Source organism: Podarcis bocagei, assembly GCF_964188305.1.
Source record: "Podarcis bocagei genome assembly, chromosome: 6".
Lineage (NCBI taxonomy): Eukaryota > Metazoa > Chordata > Lepidosauria > Squamata > Lacertidae > Podarcis > Podarcis bocagei.
The window spans coordinates 95,243,576-95,259,876 of record NC_138130.1 but is presented as its reverse complement, the minus strand read 5'-3'; the positions used below and the strand labels follow the sequence as shown (position 1 = coordinate 95,259,876).

At 45.2% G+C, this 16,301-nt stretch overlaps 1 protein-coding gene across 6 annotated transcripts in view; it reads right to left on the bottom strand.

The window, feature by feature from the left end:
* Positions 1-16,301, bottom strand: part of SYTL2 (synaptotagmin like 2) — a 65,083-nt gene that overhangs the window by 41,221 nt on the left and 7,561 nt on the right. For all 6 annotated transcript variants that reach the window (XM_081197279.1, XM_081197282.1, XM_081197274.1 and 3 more), the window contains exon 2: positions 5,890-6,279. In XM_081197279.1, the coding sequence (XP_081053405.1) occupies positions 5,890-5,990 (101 nt within the window). In that variant the 5' untranslated portion in view covers positions 5,991-6,279. The remainder of the gene's footprint in view (positions 1-5,889; positions 6,280-16,301) is intronic.

The window sequence follows — 16,301 nt, the reverse complement described above, 5'->3', positions numbered from 1 at the left end:
TTTAGTGTGAGTTTAGTTTAGTCTCATGCTGTACTGACTCAGCTATCTCTCCGTAGACTATTTGGAGCAAGAGAAGGATTCTAAACATGCACAATTGTTAAAGACTGTTTAAGAACTGGTGCTCGGGTTTTATTCTTTCCTCTTCCCTCCCCATCCCCTTTTCCTTGTGTGTCGTGGTGTCTTTTTTTTTTTAAGATAGTAACCCTAATGGCAGGGACTATCATGTTTAATTTGTTGTATGAAAGCTACCCTGGGAACCTTGCTGGCTAAAGCGCAGGGTACAAAAGCTCCAGATAAATACATGAAATCAAAGTAAGCATTCTCTTACGACTCCACATTGGTTTGCAATTCAGTGCCCATCACAAGGGCAGAACGGGTGGGAGTTAGCAAGGGCTTCATGGCCCTGGTGCGTGTCAGAGGCAGATCGAAAGAGCAACAGAACTGAGATCTCCTGACTCGCATGCTGCATCACCGCTAGACCACAGGAATTCTCCATCGCTAATTATTGTGCCTAGGAAAACAAGCTTTCAATCTGGCAGCTCTTATCTGCAAACCACCTGACACAGCCCCTCAGTTCCTCATGTCTCATAACACAGAGCTTACTTGTAGTTCTGCCTTCCAATATATAATGGAAGACTACTCTGGCTAAGTAACACAAGAAATAAATAGAATAGAATTGTAGAGTTGGAAGGGACTCCACGGGTCGTCCAGCCCATCTACCCTGCTGCAACGCAGGAATCTCAACACTCCATCCCCCATCCAGTGTGAAACCACAGCATATGCTGCTTAGCTTTGCAAAAGTACTAAGGCTATAGCACACTTCTCCCATGGCGATGGACCCGACAGTGGCTAGGCTGCCTTAGCAAGAGAGGTGATTTAATTGCACATTGCGTTTTCAGGACACAACCCCAAGGCAACAAAATGCCAGAGGAACCACGAAGGATAAAGTTGCTGTTTTAAAAATCAAAATCTGTTTTACGAACCCAATAGGCCTGCTGGGTCAGTCCAAAGAGCTCAACTAGTCCGTCACCCTGTTCTCACAGTGGACAACCAGGTGCCCATTATGGGAAGCCCACAGGCAATATCAACTCTCCAACTCTCCAATATCAATTCCCCATCATCTGGTATTCAGAGGCAGGCTGGTCCCCTGGGCATGGAGGTTCTGCTAACTCGGCAGGTCTCCACCTGGAGAGCCATGCTGGATTCAGGTCAAGGGCTCAACTAGTCCAGCATCCCAGTGGGCAACCAGGTGCCCGTTATGGGACGCTCACAAGCAGGGCCTGAGTGCAACAGCACTCTCCCCATTTGTGATTCCCAGCAATTGGGATTCAGGGGGGCACCAGTTCCGACAGCAGTGGTTCGGAACATAGCCTTGTTCTCTGTGAGTTCAGGAGAACTTGCTGGCTTGCTGGCCTGCTGCTCCTTTGTGCAGAGCGTAGTTAAACTATGGAACTCACTCCCACAGATGCCCACCAAGTTGGACACATGGAACTGACTTCTGCAGGAGGCAGCACTGACTTTGAAAGAGGACTGGGCAAATTCATGGCGGATACAGCTATTCACAGCTACTACCCACAATGGCTATGCTCTGCCCTCCACAGTTGGAGGCAGCAAATGCTTCTGAATACCAGCTGCTGGGAACCACGGGAGCCGAGAGATGCTCTTGTGGAAGGAATATATTGACATTAAGGTTTCATTTTTCAGAGGGAAGGGCAAAGAGGGCGAGTGCCAGATTTCAAAATCAAAAATCCAGTCTTAAGCAGTCTTGCAAAATTTCAAGAGGTTTTGCTAAACCTAGATTATAAGTAGTAGTATTAATTTATGAATCACCTTTCACGGGAGTCATGAGGCAATTTACAAACACACCATAAAACCAAACACAAAAGGGCTCTCAGTTCGCAATGCAGAGGGCCTTCTGAATTTTTGCAAAGCAGAACTGAGGTCCAATACGTTTCCCATTCCTTTCTTTCCCCACTGATTATAGCTTTAATTTGAGCTCCAGAGTCAGCATGAGTCAGAGGATGGGAGAACGAAACAGGGGTAAGAGACATCCTGTCCTTCCATAGAGAGCGTGTGTTGGTTCACTTTGTGTTTTGCAGCAGGGGACAACTGCCTATTCCTGCCCTAGACACAACTGCATGGAAGCATGGACACGGGAGGAGGCCTGTACCACAATGCGGGGACACATTTGGCATTTGGAGGTAAAGCACCAGCCACCTCGGAATTCTCCTTCCAGGATCAAACAAACAAAGTGAAAACAGGACTATCTTTTTCCAAGGGCTTATATGTCAAGAGAGGAAAGCTGGAAGACCAGAATGCAACCACAACATTTCTTCCTTGTAGACTACATGGTGCCAGCGGCCACAACGGTCAAAGTAGTAGGCGCCCGATTATTTTTATCGTTAAGGGTTACTACACTGCAATTACTTGTCTGACAACCACAAGACGGTGAGGGTTCCAAGGCCTGGAAGCAGGATCCACACATCTTTCCATGTTTTATCATCCAAAAAAACCCTGACTGATGCACAGCAGGAACCTTTCTCTAACTTAACTGAGAAAGGCATACGTTGATATTTTGCAGGAGCTAAAGTGCTGTTAGATGTGTGATGCTGTGACTGATAACACAGAAAGGGCCCCCGCCCCATAAACTGAAATACTGGCATCTGCTGTATGCAAGCTGTTGGGAGATCACATTGCTTATGGTGGGAGACAGACAATAGTCTTCTAACAGACCTAAAGGCATTATGGAACCAGGATAGCTGCAGATGGAATCTACACTCACTCATGTTCATAGGCTTTATAGCCTTTCTCCAGATGCAACAGTGGGACAAGACAAATGCGTATGTAGTTGGAGAAATGACACTGTCTCCAGAGATGCCTGCTCTATGTAGGGCGATTCTGACTGCAGAATGCAAGGCTACGATTGCCAGCATGCTCTTGTTATGAATATGCTAGCATTGGCCCCACGCGATAACTGCTGGACAGGGTAGCCAGCATGGTTGTTCTCCATGATGTTCTGGAATACAATTCCCATCATCCCTTAACGTTGGCCATAAGCCAAGCAGGGCCAAATCTGGCCCTCCAGCTGTTTTGGGACTACAACTCCCATCATCCCTAGCTAACAGGAACAGTGGTCAGGGATGATGGGAATTGTAGTCCCAAAACAGCTGGCGGGCCAAGTTAGGCCATGCCTGCCATAAGCAGTGCTAGAAATTCGGATATATAAGCTAGGCACCAAACAGCTCCTTAAACCAAGGTTGCAGTCGCCAAAACAAGACTGCCTAGTTGCCATTTTTGGGGCAACACAGCTCGAAAGTCTTGGTTTTCTCAAATGATGGACTGATAGTGATTGATTCTGAGTTAAACATCTGGCCAGTTCAGACGACAACCTTGAGCTGGGTTAAGAGCTTTGAGAAAATAAAGATCCAGGTACAGTCCACATATAGATTGGCCTATTCTGACCTCTTTTTCTGAATGATGACTCCTCCTGCTCAGGCTTCACAGAAAAGGCAATTTGGTCCCATAAATTAATTCTGATTGTGCAGATAAAATATAACTGATAGAATTCTACAGGATGGGGTGAGAAAACAGTCCAGATCCAATAATTCCCAGATGGTGGAAATGTCAAGCAACCATCCTGTCGCCCAGGCATCTTCACTTTGTCACAAGTGGTCAAAGGCCAGGTGCAAAATGTGCCTGGTTCATTTAGCCCAGCACTCTGTCCTCACAACGACCCACCTATGGAAAGCCTGTAAGCAGAACAGGAGCACAACAGCACTCACGCTGCTTGTGATTCCCGAAAACTGGTGTTTAGAGGCACACAGCCTCCAACAGTGGAGGTAGAACATAGCCACCATGCCTAGTAACTACCCAGGCTGGGGTTGATGGACGGTGTACTCCAAAACACCGTGAAGCACCTCGTCATTAGAAAAACTCTTCACTAGGTTAAATCTGTAATGATATACTGGGTGAGGGATTTGGGGCATAATAAACCACAGAGCCTAGGGCTTGCTGATCAGAAAGTCGGCAGTTGCACTTCACATCCCCGTTGTTCTGTCCCAGCTCCCGCCCACCTAGCAGTTCGAAAGCACGTCAAAGTGCAAGTAGATAAATAGGTACCACTGTGGCGGGAAGATAAATGGTGTTTCCGTGCGCTGCTCTGGTTCGCCAGAAGCGGCTTAGTCATGCTGGCCACATGACCCAGAAGCTGTACACCGGCTCCCTCGGCCAATAAAGCGAGATGGGCGCCGCAACCCCAGAGTCGTCTGCGACTGGACCTAATGGTCAGGAGTACCTTTACCTTTACCCAACTCTCAGACTGGGAAAGGTTATGTAAAACTGATTTGAAATTCTCGGCATGTTGTGTACTGAAATAAAATTATATGAGAATGATGTTTCGGTGGTATTTGACTCCTAGGAAGTTAGCAAAAATGTACAAGACAAGTACAAATACCTGCTGGAAATGTAAAGAAAAAGAAGGCACCTTTTATTATATGTGGTGGACGTGAAAGGTAATAAAAGCATTCTGGGAAATGATACATAATGAATTGAAAAAAATGTTTAAAGCAACTTTTTAATTTTTTAAAAAAGAAACCAGAAGTTTTTCTATTAGGAATTGTAGGTACCAATATTCCAAAGGAGAAGAGAAGGCTTTTTATGTATGTGACGACAGCCGCATGGATGTAACTAGCCCAGAGATGGAAAGAGGACAAAGTCCCTACCAGAGAAGAATGGCAAACTAAGCTGCTGGACTCTTGATGAAACGGCAAAACTTACCAGAAAGCTCAGCAACCAAGAAGACCAAAACTTTAATAAAAATGGGGAAAATGTATAACTTACCTGGGAGACCAACGTAAGCACATGAAAACATTAGCAGGATTGCAATAAGACTTGTAGCGCAGCAAATATTATGCATAAAATGGAGTGACATAAAATATGGATTACTGAATAATATGTACCGTATTTTTCGCCCTATAGGACGCACCGGCCCATAGGACGCACCTAGTTTTTTGGGGGGGAAATCAAGGGGAAAATTTTTATTTCCCCCCCAGGTTTGCGCAGCCATCCCCAAGCTAGAAGAAGGAGACGGAACGCTCCGTCTCCCTCTTCTGCCTTCAGGGACAGCTTGCCCCGCTGTCCCCCGTTTGTGGGGCTGACGGGGGAAGAAGCAAGCTTGCTTCTCCCCCCCCCAGCCTCCAGATCAGGTCGGGGAATAGCGGGGTGGCGGCGCTCCGCCTCCCTGCTATCCCGCGAGCTTGTAGGGCTGGCAGGGGGAGAAGCAGGCTTGCTTCTCCCACCCGCCAGCCTCCAGATCAGGTCGGGGAATAACGGGGTGGCGGCGCTGCGCCTCCCCGCTGTCCCCCAGCTTTTGGGCTGCAGGCTGCTGCCCGCAAGCCTTGCGAGCCCACGGGACATCCCGCCGGGCTTCCAAGACTTGCAGATAGCTTCCTGAAGCCTGGAGAGCGAGAGGGGTCGGTGCGCACCGACCCCTCTCGCTCTCCAGGCTTCAGCGAAAGCCTGCATTCGCCCCATAGGACGCACACACATTTCCCCTTCATTTTTGGAGGGGGAAAAGTGCGTCCTATAGGGCAAAAAATACGGTAGCTGAAAAGGTTGACAGTAGGACCCATGGAGGGGAAGGCGGGAAGTCCAGAGATTCAGAGGAATCTCCAAATATGGATATGTATTTTGCATTGTTATAATTTTATACCTGTAAAACCAAATAAAAATTATTTCAAAACGGAAAGAAAGAAAGAAAAACTCTTCACTAGTGGCAGTAAGCCAGAGCAAATCCAGAAGGGCGTGAAGACTTAGCAGGTTGCTCTCTTACACACTCATTCACTCTCACTGAACTACTTGTCCAAGTATGAAGGAATTCCTGGCTCTTACCTGACCCGCTCCTCTTCAGCTCTCTTCAGGTCTGAATCCCGCTGAAGCACCTTGAGGATCGCCTCCTGCTCCTCATCCGTAAGGAAGCTCAAGTCGATCATCTTGCTATTTTTGTATTGAAATCGTTTTGCTTACAACACAGAGAGAAGAAACCTAGCAGCCTTCGCCAAGAGCGTGTGCGGCCGTGCACCGAAGCGAGCGGCAGTTCTTAAAAAGTTCCCGAATTCTGTTTTCTTGTTAGGAGATGCGCTTCTCCCACCGTGACTCTGTGGATAAGGCGCTGCATTCCTGGATTGCTCACATCACATGTACGTTACAGGGGAGCCTTGCTTCATGCTTCAGCAGCTCATGGGATTAACTGCATGCTCCGGAGTCCAATGTGAGCATCACCTACGGAGAAGAAGCAAGAGGGAAGTATTAAGCTCCAGCCCTCTTGGCCAAGGAAGCAAAGCTTTGGGGCAGCAGGGATAGAGAATTATTTATTAACTAAGGGCTTATCCACACTTACTGTACTTTTCCTGCGCTCTTTCGAGGCACAGTCTGTTATTTAAAGGTTGGTGTACAAGCACCCACCCACCCTTTTTGGGGGGTTCCAGAGCTTTCCCCTCGAAAACCCACTCTTTAAAGCTCAATTGGAACAAACGTCAATTTGTGGGAAACCTAAAGTGAGGTTTGCTCCAATTCAGCTTTAAAGAGCAGGTTTTCGAGAGGAAAGCTCAGGCCAAAAAAAACCCGCAACAACAACACTCAGAAACAGAGCAGGGGCAAAAGAGTGGGACAAAAGGTAAGTACAGTGGTACCTTGGGTTACATACGCTTCAGGTTACAGACCCAGAAATAGTACCTCCAGTTAAGAACTTTGCTTCAGGATGAGAACAGAAATTGTGCTGCGGCAGCATGGCAGCAGTGGGAGGCCCCATTAGCTAAAGTGGTGCTTCAGGTTAAGAACAGTTTCAGGTTAAGAACGGATCTCCGGAACGAATTAAGTACTTAACCCGAGGTACCACTGTATAGAGCATCTTAAAAAGCAGAGATATCACCTTGCCAACAAAGGCCCATATAGTTAAAGCTATGGTTTTCCCAGTAGTGATGTATGGAAGTGAGAGCTGGACCATAAAGAAGGCTGATCGCCGAAGAATTGATGCTTTTGAATTATGGTGCTGGAGGAGACTCTTGAGAGTCCAATGGACTGCAAGAAGATCAAACCTATCCATTCTGAAGGAAATCAGCCTTGAGTGCTCACTGGAAGGACAGATCCTGAAGCTGAGGCTCCAATACTTTGGCCACCTCATGAGAAGAGAAGACTCCCTGGAAAAGCCCCTGATGTTGGGAAAGATGGAGGGCACAAGGAGAAGAGGATGACAGAGGACGAGATGGCTGGATAGTGTACCAGCATGAGTTTGATCAAAGTGCGGAAGGCAGTGGAAGACAGGAGTGCCTGGTGTGCTCTGGTCCAGGGGGTCACAAAGAGTCGGACACGACTAAACAACAATGTGCACCCCCCCCCTCTGAGGCGCAATCCGAAACGCAAGGATCTCTGGCAGCGCTGACGGCAGAGAGGTGGCTCCGTCCACCAAGCACAAGGAGAAGAGGATGACAGAGAAAGAGATGGCTGGATAGTGTACCAGCATGAGTTTGATCAAAGTGCGGAAGGCAGTGGAAGACAGGAGTGCCTGGCGTGCTCTGGTCCATGGGGTCATGGAGAGTCGGACATGACAAAACGACTAAACAACAACAACAACCACTGTATAGATAAGCCCTTAGCACTTAGTCACAAGTGTCTATAGCATGCCAATAATAATTTGCAGTTTTATGATGCCAAAGCCGATTTGCAAACTGATTAATTCGACCTTCATGGGGAGTGAGGAGATCTTTAGATACCATACAAAACATGAAAAGCGGTAACTAACCATAACTGAATAAGAACATGATCCTCCAGCCAATCAGTTGTTTCCAAGGAAAAAAAACAGCACAGGGTAAGCACTACAGATTGATGCAGCATCCATAAAAAAATGCTTCTAAGAAGCTGCTACAGCCAACACCCTCAAGGGGGGAAATTCCAGCAGCTAATGACTGACTCTGAAGCAACATAAACAGGGCTGGAAGCCAACCCTGTCCTTCCGGGCTGCCCAAGACACAACGCTAACAAGACAACCAGCTCTAGCTAAGAGGAAAACAAGAACATTAACACACCATCCTGCAGGCTAGATTGATAAGCTGCTTTTAAAAAACTTCACTTGATGAAAGTTCACACAGGGTACCAATTCCTGAATAGCAGTTACAGTGGTACCTCGGGTTACAGACGCTTCAGGTTACAGACACTTCAGGTTACAGACTCCGCTAACCCAGAAATAGTACCTTGGGATAAGAACTTTGCTTCAGCAGAATGAGAACAGAAATCGTGTGGTGGTGACGCGACAGCAGCGGGAAGCCCCATTAGCTAAAGTGGTACCTCAGGTTATGAATAGTTTCAGGTTAAGAACGGACCTCCAGAACGAATTAAGTTCTTAACCCGAGGTACCATTGTACTATACATGAACAAGTGGGGGCTGTAACAAAATGTTGCAGTGTGAAACTGCTTCTGTTCAGGGTTCCAGATATTCCAACCCATCCCACCTCACTCTCCATCCCATCCCAAGTCAGCCTTCTCAGTTGTCATGGGGCTGTTTGGGCCTGATACATTTTTTCCCCTTCCCCAAATAATTTTTTGTTTTACTTCTTAAAACTCTGGAATTTCCCCCAATTTTTGTTTTTCTGCCTGTACTTGTTTTATAACAACGTGTTGATGTTTTTACGCTGCATTTTTGCATAATGCATAGAGATATTTTTAACTATTAAGTAGCTCAGGAATGCTTTGAAATAAATAGCGTTTGTCAATATAGTGATCACTATTTAAATGATTTGCTGTTCTTTCAGACCACCTTTAGTTGCAAAGAATGCCAGGTTAGTGTACAAGATATATAAAAACAAAGCACCATTAAGTAAGCTTAAATCGTATAAATATGTTTCCAGATATTATTGGGCTACGTCTCCCATCATCCCTGGCCACTGGTTTTTGCTGGCTTGGTGAAGATGGGAGTTCAACATCTGTGGACCATGGGTTCCCCATCTCTGGTGAGATGGGCTCTAATGCAGACACATGTTGAACATGTTCATTTCAACACAGAACTGCCTCCCACGTAATAATTATTTTAACACGAAGGGGTCTGAACACCGAAAAAGCGCTGAACGCTATTCTAGCAATCCTCACAACAACCCTGAAAAGGTAGACCATGACTATTACGCCCATTTCACAGATGTTTGAGAGAAACAATGGCTTGCCAAGGTTCAGCCACAAGTTCATGGAAAGCCTAAGATTTTTGCCAGGGGCTTGCCAGCTCACACTCTCAACATATCCAAATGCACACCATGGTAAGCATGCCAAGTAAGAGTTAATAAGATAGTACTTCTGCTTCGCTGTTTTTCTACGGGGGTTTCCTCTGGGAATGGTGCAAATGGTACTGAAGGCTTTTTAAACAGACTTGCTTATTAAACAACAACAGGAAGGTGATACTGAAAAGGCTGGATCAGAGATGGGAAGCTAAGGCTATTCTAGGCTTCATCAACAGAAGTCTAGTGTCCAGATCAAGGGAAGTCATAGCACCACTCTATTCTGCCTTGGTCAAACCAAACCTGGAATACTGTGTCCAGTTCTGGGCAAAAAAAATTAAGAAGGATGTTGACAAGCTGGAACATGTGCCGAGGAGGGCGACCAAAGATGATCAAGGGTCTGGAAACCAAGCTTTAGGAGGAGCTGGGTATGCCTAGCCTGGAAAAGAGGAGACTGAGAGGAGATATGATAGCCATCTTCTATTATCTCAGAGGCTGTCACATGGAAGAGGCAACACGTTTGTTTTCTCCTGCTCTGGAGAACAGGACTTGAACCAATGCTTTCAAGTTACAAGAATGGAGATTCTGACTAAACATACAGAAAAAAACTTAAGAGCTGTTGGACAGTGTAACAGTCTCCCTCGGAAGGTTGTGGGCTCTCCTTTGTTGGAGGTTTTAAGCAGAGGCTGGATGGCCATCTGTCATGGAGGGTTTTGCTGAGGTTTTTGGGTAGATATCCCTGGCTCGTGCCTGCAATCAAATCTGCTTCTATTCGCAGAGCACAAGCATAATCAAGCCCACTTCTGCTGGCAAAAACTTGAAGAATGAACCAATTTATCACATTTCCACTCTTGTGGCTGGAGTTCAAGCTAATGCCGCGCGGCAAGTAGAAGCAGGTAGCCAGTAGCCAGATTGCTTCTTTTCTCCCTCACCGATTGTTGAAACGAGCTGGAAAGGCTCCAAAAGCAACAAGCAGAGAAGCTCACCACCACCACTAGCCTGGAACAGTCTGGTCCAACTTTTCCTGCTGAGTTTGCATCTGGGGCAGCCAGACTTGGAAGGGAGATTGAGACCAGACAAGAGAGCCATAAGCAACAACTAGCAACATGGCTTTTTTCATCCTTAACAGATACTCAGTTAAAAGGAAAGGGGGAATCCTAAGCCTTAAATCACTGATTGAAGACTTCTGGATCAAAAAGGCACTTTTTGTTACAGTCCTAATAAAAAAAATCCTTCCAGTAGCACCTTAAAGACCAACTAAGTTAGTTCTTGGTATGAGCTTTCGTGTGCATGCACACTTCTTCAGATACACACAGTCCTATTAGCATTTTCTGCTCTTCTGGAAATGCTATCACACAGCAATGGGTTAAAACTTTCAACCAAAGTACAGCCACAACCTCAGATAACTCCAAGGGATTAAGACTATGACTTGTGAGTAAGTCAGAAGGACAGTCCCGGGTCCAGAGGCATTCATAAGCATTTCACGTTTAACTTCCAAGGTTGGTAACGAAACTTGACATTAGCATTCCACGGGTGTCCTAGAGCACAAGTAATCCACGCTAGAAACCACATTTTAAAATCCACGTTGCAAGGGGTTTAATCAGACGTCTGGGTTTGTGCAATTAAGTGTGAGCTAGCAAGAAGGAATGATGGAAAGCAAAAGACAAGGGGAGTGCCAAAAACAGCTTTCCCACAAACTATTATAGGGATTTTGCCCCAGTGGCCACAACCTCTCCCTCTGCTCCCTTTGAATTTTCTCCAGAATATGCAGATAATATTTCTCTATATTGAATCTCTCGTACTTTGCTAGAAAGGTTATAAAGACTACCATTCAACCCTCCCTCTCTTATCTCCATTAAATCCCATCACTGATCTTTCGCTATCAGAACTCCCACGGTTGTTTTTACCTGCCAAATTTTCTACTTAAGTCTTCTGAGTAGGTAACCTTCTATCACATGCAAGGTGCTAAACAGAAGTCATTCCAGTAATTACCGTTTTAACTTTTACGCAGAAGCAGAGCACCAGTTCATTCCTGGCTTTCAGCTGCACCTCACATTAAAGGACTTAGGTCTAATCTTCTTAAGAATTTCTCATTGCAAGGAAAGTTCTTTGTGTGCTCTCCTCTGCCACAAAATGTTGGGCAGCCTAAGAGACTGAAGGGTCTCGCTTAGAGCAAGCAAGTGGCTGCCAAATCGGGATGTTGAAATACCACTTGTTAGCATCCAGCTATCTCAAAAGATAATGGAGTGTGTCTCTGTGGGTGAACTCAAACTACTGGAGAATCACAGCACCTGCTGTGGCTGCAGAGACCGGTAACTCGTAACTGCTGCCTCCTGCAGTGTTTTTGCTGCATTAGCAGCACTGAATGGACCTCTCTGGGGTGCAGGACTGGGCAGTGTGTATGGAGGTTCCTGGCTGCCCAGACAATAAGACCCTCACTAATGTTGTCCAAAGGAAAGCAGAGCAATACATTTGGCACCAGCTCAGCTACAGGAGTTGCTGGAAGGAGGCGTACAAGGTGTCATCCAACCATCTTAGGGACTCCACTCTGGATTTGTGTAGGGTTTAGTCTTTAGCCTCTTCTTCTCCTGAAGATGTCTGGGTAAGCCTAAACGTTACTCTAAGAGAGGATCACAGAGCGACAGAGAACATGTTTTGTTGCACTCAGAAGGTTCCATGTTCACTCTTTGGCAACTTCAGTTAACAGGATCTCAGGTAGAATGGAGACAAGGAAACTATACAGATGAAACCTGAGGAACGCAGAGACATCTTCACACTTTTGAGGGGAAAGCCCTGGGCTTCCAACCTGACTACAGTGGTACCTCGGGTTACATACGCTTCAGGTTACAGACTCTGCTAACCCAGAAATAGTACCTCGGGTTAAGAACTTTGCTTCAGGATGAGAACAGAAATCACGCGGTAGCAGCGGCGGCGCAGCAATAGCAGAAGGCCCCATTAGCTAAAGTGGTGCTTCAGGTTAAGAACAGTTTCAGGTTAAGAACGGACCTCCAGAACGAATTAAATACGTAACCAGAGGTACCACTGTATTTATGAAGCATTCCTTGTAACCACAATAAGCTACTTTTCAACTAGCCATTCAAAATCTAGACGATTTCATTTGTAAACCACTTTGCAATCTTTACAGGTGAAACAGAGAAACAAGATAACACATTATTAATCTATCCTTTTTAACTGTATTTCTTATCCTCCCTTCACACCAGGTCACCAACTTCATATTTTGGAAAATAGTTTGTCTCTCAATAGATCATTGCCAAACTTAGCACAAGGGTTCCTGAGGTGGGAAGCAGTGATCTCTGTCAATGTTCGGATGCTGAACACCATTATGATTCAAGATGGCAGTTCGAAGTATCATTTCGGCGTGACTTGGCCTGTTTTTTGGGGGGCATAGGTTTGGTTGCCTCTTGAAAGATTGTCACCAAACTTGACATGCATGTTTCTGACATGGGGATGGCAGACTTTGGATGCTAGCCACCATTTTGAATCAAAACAGTGGGCTGAAATGTCACCAATATGGGCCTCCAAGCCCACAATCGCTTCCTCCTTCCTCTCACCTCTACAGGAAGTTACCTCCTCAAGTACTTCCTGTTCACCTGGGAACTTACTATATACGGTACACAGGGAAGAAACCTGGTTTATGCAGAACCAAGATTCAATATGCAAAACCCAAAAGAGAGAGGTAACAATACTGTGAACATTAAAGCTCTGCTCCTTCCGAATGGAACACTTTTTCCCCCTTTACCTTACAACTAAAAGTTTGCAAACCTTTTTCCACACCTTGATTAAAATTGGATTTTGAAGTCTTTTTTGAAAGCTAGACTGTTAACTAAGCCAGGGCGGGCACCTTCTTCAGCCTCTTATGGGCCAAGCCAGAACACACAATTGCGGGCTGGAACCAACTAATCTGCATCATTTAGCTGCACATAATTAAGGCCTTAAATGCAAGTTTCATGAACACAGAGGATGTCAAATTATAGCTGGTGAGCGTGTTCAGCTTGCTCTGCAGTATTTTTCCCTCAGAAATTGTTAGGCATTAAGAACTGCACCAGACCTTGAAAAACAGCCTTTAAAATTATGGAGTTGGAAAATAATAATAATTCAGTCTTAACACACACACACACGTTTCCAACTTTTACCATGTTGGCATTACATTATTCAAAATTACACACACACATGAGCACAGACATTCATGAAGCCCAGAATGCTTTTATTTTAAATGAAAGTCAATATGTGCAACAGTCAGTCTGCACTAAAACACTTTGGAGGCTACTGCATTTAGTTCACAAGACTGAATATCACCCCACCCTTTGAGCATTGTAATAAATGTGAAGGCTGACTATGCATCTAGACATAAGATCATTCTTTGCAACCTCCTGCAAAGGCTGCTGTTAAATGCAATTAAACAACAACAACTAATAATAAAGGCATGATCCGAAACTTCTTCCCAAGTCCTCAATCAACACTAGACAGATGCAACTGTTGACGCCTGTTATTATTTACTAGCATTATTCAGATGACCAGTGAAACACAATTGCTAATCTCTATTATTACTACTACAGCTACATCCTACCTCTTCTCCAAGACATTGTTCTCCTCAATTAATTTAAAATAATAATAATAATAATACATTTCTACCATTTGTAGAATGATAGCACAACATGGACCAACACTATCCTCCTGTGTTTTTGTAAGAAACTATTTTTCCTATTTTGCGCATGGTTAAGTGGTCTAGAGGCTTTGGAAGGGATGATGCAAAAATTTTCATTATTCTTAGTGAATAATAATAGGAAATAAAGAGAAGACTATTGAAATTGTAAGAACAATTACTTGACAGCAAGACCCATTGGCAGGATTGAGCTGTAAGAGTCTGGGAGGGAGTTCCAAAGGGTATATGCCCCCACACAAAACGCCCAACAGAACAAAACACACTTCCTGATAAGATGGTATCTGCAAGGCACCCTCTCCTGCAAAGCTAAGTGATCTATTAGATATGTAAAGGGTGAGACAGTCTATATTGTTGGTTGTAAGACTCTGGAGAGCAAGCAAGTTGCTTGCGCTTATATGAAATTTGGTTGACGTTGTCATGTGAGAAACAGAGTGTGGGAATTACAAAATGCCAATGTACCTTTATAGATTTGTTGATCGTGACACTTCCAGAAAGTGAAAGACCTATCATCACGACTCTAAATTTCCTGTTTCTTTATCAGTGTAACTCAGAAGCTCTGTTTTGAACATGAGCCGGAATTGGCCGTCAACTTCAAAGATATGGGTTGTTGTTTTTTAATGCCATGGCACAACTCTGCTTCCTCGAGCCTTTGGCAAGGGATGTGTTGCGAGACCTGAGCCCAGCAACAAGGACGGTGGCTGGGATCTCCTTTGGAATAATTGCCTTTGTTTACCTTTCCAGATTTCAGCCTCCATGTATTTATCATTCAAAGAAAATATACTAGTAGCAACAGATTAAATGATATGATCTTCTGCCAAACTCTACCGTTCTTATGGCTCAATCCTGCCAGTGTGTCTGACTGTCCAGCAACTATTCTTACAATTTCAGCAGTCTCCTCTTTATTTTCTGCACCTTGATCAGATTTTTAAGGGAGATTAGCCCAGCTCATTCACCAAACTAGCTCTTTACTGAATTTACTGAAGCTACATTGCACACAACAGCACACACATTTGCCCAGGTTGCAATCCTATACCCACTTACCTGGGAGTAAGCTCCATTGAAACTCAATGGCACTTTGTTCCACATGCCTATGTATATAGGCTTGTGCTGTTAAATCTCAGTTGCTGTAAACTGCAGGAGGGGGAGAGAGCAGTTGTGATCAGATCCTGCAGGGGGCTTCCCATAGGCATCTGGTTGGCTATTGTGAGAACAGGAAGCTGTACTGGATGGGCTAGCAGGCTCTTCTTGGGTTCTTATCTCTCACTTCTGAATTTTCAGTGAAGAGTTACAGATGGGACTATGACAGCCGGGAGAGCTCAGTTGGTAGAGCATGAGACTTTTAATCTCAGGGCCATGGGTTAGCTACGTTGGGCAAAATATTCCTGCACTGCAGGGGGTTGGAATAGATGACCCTAGTGGTTCCTTTCAACTCTACAAATTATATGACTCTAAGAGTAACCTCAGGGTAGCACCTGGCGAAACTGTCCATTTACATCCCTGTTACGACGTGCAGAATTCAAAACAAGATCTCTCTTTTCCTCTCCTTGCCCCTTCCCTCCTGACTGCTTTTATTAGTTTCATTTTCTCACACTGCGTTTTCTCCCCAGGACAATTGTTGTTGTTTAGTCGTTTAGTCGTGTCCGACTCTTCGTGACCCCATGGACCAGAGCACGCCAGGCACTTCTGTCTTCCACTGCCTCCCGCAATTTGGTCAAACTCATGCTGGTAGCTTCAAGAACACTGTCCAACCATCTCGTCCTCTGTTGTCCCCTTCTCCTTGTGCCCTCCATCTTTCCCAACATCAGGGTCTTTTCCAGGGAGTCTTCTCTTCTCATGAGGTGGCCAAAGTATTGGAGCCTCAGCTTCCGGATCTGTCCTTCCAGTGAGCACTCAGGGCTGATTTCCTTCAGAATGGATAGGTTTGACCTTCTTGCAGTCCATGGGACTCTCAAGAGTCTCCTCCAGCACCATAATTCAAAAGCATCAATTCTCCGGCAATCAGCCTTCTTTATGGTCCAGCTCTCACTTCCATACATCACTACTGGGAAAACCATAGCTTTAACTATACAGACCTTTGTTGGCAAGGTGACAAAGATGAGTCTAAAACAAGCAGGCGACTGCTCCCTCTTTTGCAGAAATTTCAAGCATGCACCCCAGGCCAACCTCTTCCAGACTTATCTAAAGCCAACCAACCCTGTATTTCTCATGCTTTTAAAACAGAAGCATGGTTTGTCATGGTCCAACAGTGATTGCCAAGTTTTAGGCCGGGAACAAATTACCAGCCCATTTTATTCCCAAGATTTTATGTAGCTAGCAGGTATGACTTCCCTTTATACATTCTCATTATGACAGGGGGGTGA